The 7703-nt window shown below is 35.5% G+C and overlaps 1 protein-coding gene across 1 annotated transcript; it reads left to right on the forward strand.

The window, feature by feature from the left end:
- The first annotated feature begins 277 nt into the window (after window positions 1-277).
- Window positions 278-5423, forward strand: LOC139526747 (uncharacterized). The gene is made up of 2 exons (XM_071321912.1): window positions 278-2018; window positions 5221-5423. Exons 1-2 carry the CDS (start codon window positions 278-280, stop codon window positions 5421-5423), a joined length of 1944 nt encoding a protein of 647 aa, XP_071178013.1.
- The last annotated feature ends 2280 nt before the right edge of the window (window positions 5424-7703 follow it).

Below are 7703 nucleotides of genomic sequence, written 5' to 3' on the forward strand. Positions count from 1 at the left end.
ATGAGTTAGTGCTTATATAAGCATGGGTCATATTTTAAGTATTGTATATAAGTATAGGTCATTCTTTCTTAAATATTTATATAACTATAGGTACTGAATTTCAGTGAATGTTATATTAAAATGGTTACGTTTTTTGAGGCAAAAATGGCACACCCCTACCAAGAAAATATCGAAGTTACCCCCCCCCCCCCCCCCCCCCCCCCCCGTGGACGGAGAAATTGAATGGGTAAAGATCAAAATAAAAAACAACAAAGACTTGCTAGTTGGATCTTTTTACATGCCACACAGAGATCAAAAACACCTAAACGAACTGCAAAAGTCACTCGAGAAGGCCAGGACTAATGGGAACACCAATGTCATTCTAACCGGAGATTTCAACTGCCCCGACATCATATGGGACACAGCAACAGCCCATGGACCAGACAGAGAAATCCAACAAGGACTAGTTGAAATAGCTGAAACATATAATCTGACACAAATACACACTATACCAACTCGTGAAGGAAACATCCTAGATCTTGTATTTGTTACAAACCCAACTCTAGTTAAATCCTCCAATAACGTACCAGGTATATCAGACCATGACATCATAATCACCGACCTGGAAACAAAAGTACACCATCAAAAAAGCCTACCAAGAAAATGTTACATCTACAAGAAGGCAAAATGGGACCAAATCACCACAGACCTTAAACACACCCTAGAAGAGGTCAAAGAAAAACATCATCAAGGAGCTGAGGTACATCAACTTTGGGACACCTTCAAAAGTCAGCTTCAAAAAACCATGAATACAAATATTTCGAACAAAGAAATAAGATCAAGAAATAACATCCCATGGATCAAACACAAACAGAGGAAAATGTTAAAGAAAAAACAGAGGCTATACAAACAAGCCAGAAAAACAAACATATGGTCAAATTATAGGTATTTTCAAAAGGAATGCAAGAAACAACTGAGGAAAGCAGAATATGAATATGTCAACCAAAACATCTTTGAGGGCCTAAACAACAATGACACATGCAGGCATATCCTAAAACATCTGGAAAAAAACAAAATCCTAACCAACTTAAACCACGGCTTCAGGTCAGGATACTCATGTGAAACCCAACTCATAACTACCATCAACGACTTCCTACAAGAACATGACAAGGGACATCAAATCGACGTAGGCATATTAGATTTTTCAAAAGCTTTCGACACCGTACCACACAACAAATTATTACATAAATTAGATCAGTACGGAATTAAAGGAAATTCACACAAATGGCTTAAGAACTTCCTAACTGCAAGATCAATGAGAACCATCGTGGAAGGCGAATCATCTGGCGAAACAACAGTTGACTCTGGGGTCCCCCAGGGCACAGTCTTAGGACCAATCCTATTCCTGTGCCACATCAATGACCTACCAGACAGTGTAACATCATCAGTAAGACTATTTGCTGACGACTGTTTATTATACAGAACAATTAAAAATAGCCAAGACCAACAAAAGCTACAAACAGATTTGGAACAACTAGAAATCTGGGCCGACAAATGGGGAATGCGTTTCAACGCCAAAAAGTGCTATGTTCTATCCATAAACAAAAAAGCAGACAAATTCTACACGCTTAATAAACACATCCTACAAGAAGTACAAGTGAACCCCTACTTAGGACTCCAAATCTCAAACGATCTGAAATGGAGCTTCCACATAAATAACATCAGCAAGAAAGCCAACGCCACCTTGGGCTTTCTTCGGAGGAACTTGAGGAACGTACCAGAAGCATGTAGGAAAGTAGCATATATATCCCTAGTAAGATCAACAATGGAATATGGCGCAACAATCTGGAACCCATACATGAAAGGGGATATTGACAAACTAGAACGTATCCAAAACAGAGGCTTACGATTCATCAAGAAAAACTACAGGAGTCGAGAAACAGGGTCCATAACTAATATGAGACGCCAACTTGAAATGGAGACGCTAGAAGAAAGAAGACACAGCCTCCGTCTTATCCTGATTTACAAGGTGGTTGAGGGTCTGGTGCCGGCTCTACCAGCCGACAACAGTGGCGGATCCAGAGGGGGGGGTTCCGGGGGTCCGCACCCCCCCTTTATTTTGGCCGATCAATGCATTTGAATCGGGACATATGTTTTGCACCCCCCCCCCCCTTTGCCCTGGGCTAGCACCCCCCCTTTCGAAAATTCCTGCATCCGCCACTGGACAATTTTGTCATACCAGCAAGACCTAAACGAACAATAAAAGCCAAAACTTATTCAAACTGTGAAACTGACAATATTATCGAACGTCAAGTTATCAATAACACCAAAGGACTTAAAGTACCAAATAGCAACAAACCACAGTACAAACATTCATTTTTTGTGGAAACAACTATTTACTGGAACCAACTACCAGATAAAGTTGTGCATGCAGGCTCTGTAGAGGCATTTAAGACCGCTCTACAAGAACACCGCCCATAACATCGGCGCTCTTCTCCACTGTGTATAAAAGCCTAAACAGGATTCTACACGTACCACTACATATACAGATACAGATACAGAAACTATCTGATTCAAGCTCAAATATGAAAAATCTACCAAATATGCCGAAAAATGTCACTTTTCGGATGGTTTTTGTCAAAAATGAAAGTGGCCGCATCCGTGTTCAACCTCAACCTTTATATATGTTATGTATTATCACCAAATACAACTTACATTTCAATATTAAGGATGAACACGAATGCGGCCACTTTCGTTTTACACGGAAACCGTATGGGCCTTTTTCAAAAAATGTGGATTTTCTTGTACAATCAATATTTCTAAAAAAGTGTAAATATTTTTATCCAATTTTTAGATACACAATTTAGTTTTTGGTGTGTGTAACAAGTTCCAGCAAATTCAATATGAAATTTAGCTACAATAATTGCTTCCAGTGGGTTTAAAAGGCTTTTAAGGGTCCAAAAACACCAAAATTGCTTGTACGAAATTGAAAAACTAGTCTTTTTTAAATGCTGGTTTTAATACCCAGCGGAAATTATTATTAGGTCTTTCCACTTTTCGTGGAAAGACCTTTTGTTTTTCTTCTGATTATTTTTGTTTTTCTTCTGCCGTCTGAGATGCTTTTTTGTCTTACAACATATCGAATGGATTTTTTGGCCAATGATGTTGTACAGTAATGGAGGTTTCAAAACTCATCCTGTGTGACCGAACGCTTATTCTTAAAGGAGTTATCTCCCCGCGTCCCCTTTTCTTGTTATCGCTATATCTCTAAAACCGTGAAAGATTTTAGCAAACTATTTTCACCAAATTGTTCGTCTACTCTTGAGAATGATTTGGTTTATTTTGACTTTAGTGATCGGAAGACATCTTATGGGAGTTATTTCCCTTTGAAAATTTAAGATAGGCGATTTGTTGGATCAATTCATACGTTATAAGTCGTAGAGGCCTAAAGTCTTTTGATATGAAGTCCTTGGTCCATTTGAAGGAAATTGAGGTCAAGGTTAAAGGTCAAGGTCATGTTCTAAATTTTGAATTTTGCTTGTTATCGTTATACCACAGAAACTGTGACAGTAAATGATATGATGTGTTTGCCAAATAACTGTTTACAATAAGGCGCAACTTCAACCTATTTCAGTCAAAGTGTTTTGGTTAACCCTTATAGGAGTTTTCTCCCCTTATGTATTTGAAATCAGTATTTCTCCACAACCATACAAGTGATTGACCTCCGGTCTTCCGTTTTGTGTTCACTTACATATGACCTTGAAATTGAGTTCAAGGTCGAAGGTCAAGGTCATGTTATAAATTTTTGAATTTTGCTTGTTATCGTTATTCAAAAGAAACTGTTACAGTAAATGATATGATTTGTTTGCCAAATTGCTGTTTACAAAAAGGCGCAACTTCAGTCTATTCAGTCGAAGTGTTTTGGTTAACCCTTATAGGAGTTTTCTCCCCTTATGTATTTGAAATCAGTATTTCTCCACAACCATACAAATGATTGACCTGGGGTCTTTTGATTTGAGATCACTGACCTATGACCTTGAAATTGACGTCAAGGTCAAATGTCAATTTGACGTTATAGATTTTGACCTTTGCTAAAAATTATTTTCTGTTCATACTAAAACAATTAAGTCTTCTGCATATACCTATTAATCTTATTTTTGTATATCAAATAACATCAACAAGGAGTGACATTTTCTAACATCATTTTTTAAATTTCATTCTTATTATCGAGGTGGAAAGACCTTCAATTGTTCTCTGAAGAATTGGTTTTTAATTTTTCTTTTGTTATTATAAATATATAGGTATCACTGCAGGTATGTATACACAAATACAGGGAATTATTAGATTGTATTAGAATTTTTTTTTCACTTTTCATTTCGTACTTTAAAAAATGTCAACTACATAACACAAATGAAATAATGTTGCCAATAAACAACTGATTATATCCTTTGTAACTAAGGAAGTGCTCTCTACTTTCTCTTCATCCTCTGATGACGTGCTTAAAGTTACAGGATGACATCATGGATTCATTTCATTATAGATTAGTTTTGGTGAGTACAAATTACTCCGTAATTTTATTCTATGTCAACTTTGTAACGGCAAAAACATTGATAAATTTTGGCATAAATATTTTTTTTTACATAAATCATTCAAAGTCTATAATACTGACTCTAATTCAATAAACACCATTTATCTGGTAGAATTAGGGTAAAGAAAAACATCCAAAAACCACAAATAGGTCAACTACATAACGGTCAACTACATAACGCATCGAATCGTTATGTAGTTGACAGAAAGTGTTATGTAGTTGACAATGCTGAATTAAATTCACTTTAAAATATGTTTCTAAAAAGTGTTATTTTAACTGTTTTGAAAAAAGTGTGATGATTTTTATGGAAATATATATCAAGCAAAAGGTAATTATTATGAAAAAAAATTAGGGACCGAAACTAAATCCGTTATGTAGTTGACATTTGTCCCATACTTGTTTCTATCTTATTTTTTAAAATATTTTTGTAGTAGCTACTGGGATGGTGAGAACCCTCGGGGACTTATAGTCCACCAGCAGAGGCATCGACCCAGTGGTAGTAATAAAATTAACGGTACCAATTTTCTTGCACCAGATGCGCATTTCGACAATACATGTCTCTTCAGTGCCGCTCGTGGCCAAAATATTAAAATTCGTTCATAGCCAAAACATATTAAAGAATGCAAAGGCTAATCTTCTCATTGATTTTGAAGAACTAGCCCGAAAAATGAGATGCAAATATCAGTTTGACGACGAATCAAATGAATTTATCCCTCACCCATTTCAACAGAAAACAGGATATAATCCTTCTCTTGCCAATGTTGCAATTGAAGACTACATCTTTGCTACTAAGATTGAAATTGGAAAATTAAATATTAAAAAATCAAATCAAAAATGTCCATTAAAGAAAAAATAGCACTATCGACTTTGAGAAATAACAAGAATATCATAATTAAAAAAGCAGACAAGAATTCATTCGACAGTGATACTTGACAAAGATAAATGTGAAAAATTAGCCATAGATCATCATGATCATTTGAATGACCCAATTCACTATAAACAGGTGGATAAATCCGACCTTTAAGAACTTATAAAGATTCTCAATGGAAAAAAAACAATCTGTACCGGAAATCTTACATTGACTATACTACTCTAAAATATCTATCAATTCCTAAAAATACAAGACTGGGAAGACTTTATTTCCTACCTTAAATTCACAAAGTTAATGACCAAGACAGAAATAAATTAAAAGTTAACAAAGTGTGGCTAGACAATATTAATATTACGGAAAGACCTATTAGGCGAGTGATATGAGAGCCAAATTTACATTTTTAATGCACCTACCTAACACACGGCTAAATTATATATCACTAGAAAGCTAAGAATGTGTACTTTCTAAATATCCCGGTCGTCAAAAGAAATTATGGTGCATTTTTTAAAATCGAGGTCAAAGGTCATGGGTGCAATTTCAATTCACGGATACTTCCAGTTGTAAAATCGAGTAAAAACAAATGCAAAAACGAAACAATTTGATAGGAATGCTGTATTACTGTTAGGAAAATATTATTCTATCATAATATTAATTAATTTTGGTTGATTTTAACGGTAACACATGTTACATAACGTTTTCTCTCGGAGTCTTTGAAAATCAACCATTTAAGTCACACAAATGTATCTGTAGTCGCCATTGCATTATCTAAATCTTATAATACCTCCATATCATTTGATTGCACGTATTTACCAACATATATCTGCAAATTTGATATAAATAATCCGAAACAAAATATTTGAAGCAAGAGGAAAATATAACATACGACGTATTTTTAATTGTTTAGAAAAGTCCCATGATGAGCTGTTCATTAAAATTGAGGAAGCGTATGGTCTCCTGTTAGTTTGAAAGCCTACCAACCGCTTCAAGATCAGACAACCATAGAGCAGATTTTCTTTTATTATTGTAGTGCAATATGTTGATATATAAAAAAGAAAATGTGGTATGATTGCCAATGAAACAACTATCCACAAAAGACCAAAATGACACAGACATTAACAACTCATACATCACTAAATCAGATATGATAAGAGTACTAACAAACATAACTAAAATGAGTAAAGTGCTACTAGTATATTTATATCAACAAATTGATAGTTTTAATATAAAACATCACAAGGAAAATATGATCACTCATTGTACGTCAAACTGTGTTTCATTTTACTTCAGTCGGCCGCCGTGTATCTTGAGATGTATAATTAATCAAACAACACTTGACAAAGTAGTTTGTACTCTTTTTAAATTACGCTAGTGATGACGTTCGGCTACTTTGGTACTAAGAATTACTTTCTTTTTATCTTGTTTCACCGCTTCAAACGGAGGACAAGGCTATCCTAATATTGAACCTTTTATTTGGCTTTCTGATGTTAAAATCCCGTTAGCGTATAACCTAAATGATCGAAACGTCGGACCAATGGGATGTTGGACCATTTAGGTGTCGGAATATTGCGATATCGGAATATTATAGCTTCAGTTAAACTTGTAATCTCATCATTCTTATCGGCCAACATATCCATACAAAGACAACTTCCTTGGTATGGGCATATATCAGTACAGTAGAGGTTTTGCTCAAAGCGGACACAAGATCTACTATATACAGATTGAATTAAAAATTTGGAATGGACATGAGGGATTTGTGAAAGAGACACCAACGCGCTTAAAAGCAGGCAACGGCCAAAAACCACCAATGGGTCGTCAATGCAGCAAGAAACTCCCAAATCTGGAGGCGTTCTTCAGCTGGCCCCTAGACAAAAATGTACTAGTTTGAAATGATAATGGACGTCAAGAAGTTAAAATAAAAGTTATACAAAACTAAGAAAGGCCAGAGGCTCCTGACTTGGGACAGGCGCAAAATTGCGGTGGGGTTAAATATGTTTTTGGAAATCTCAACCCTCCCCCTATACCTATACCAATGCGTGAACAGATCAAATCTTGTAGAAAGTTGAATGACATCATACCGGACCGATGTTGCCTTTTAGCCAACCAAAGTCATACGGAGATCTGTTATTGTTTCTGTAGTTAGGTTGACATTGTCTTGGATAAAATTTTAACCCCCAGAAGAAAAATATAGTAATGCCATGTAGAATGGATGCCCCATTTTTATTGTTTCTAATCTCCTGATCAGTCAAACTTGTTGATAGTTATCAA

Source organism: Mytilus edulis, chromosome 6 (assembly GCF_963676685.1).
Source record: "Mytilus edulis chromosome 6, xbMytEdul2.2, whole genome shotgun sequence".
Lineage (NCBI taxonomy): Eukaryota > Metazoa > Mollusca > Bivalvia > Mytilida > Mytilidae > Mytilus > Mytilus edulis.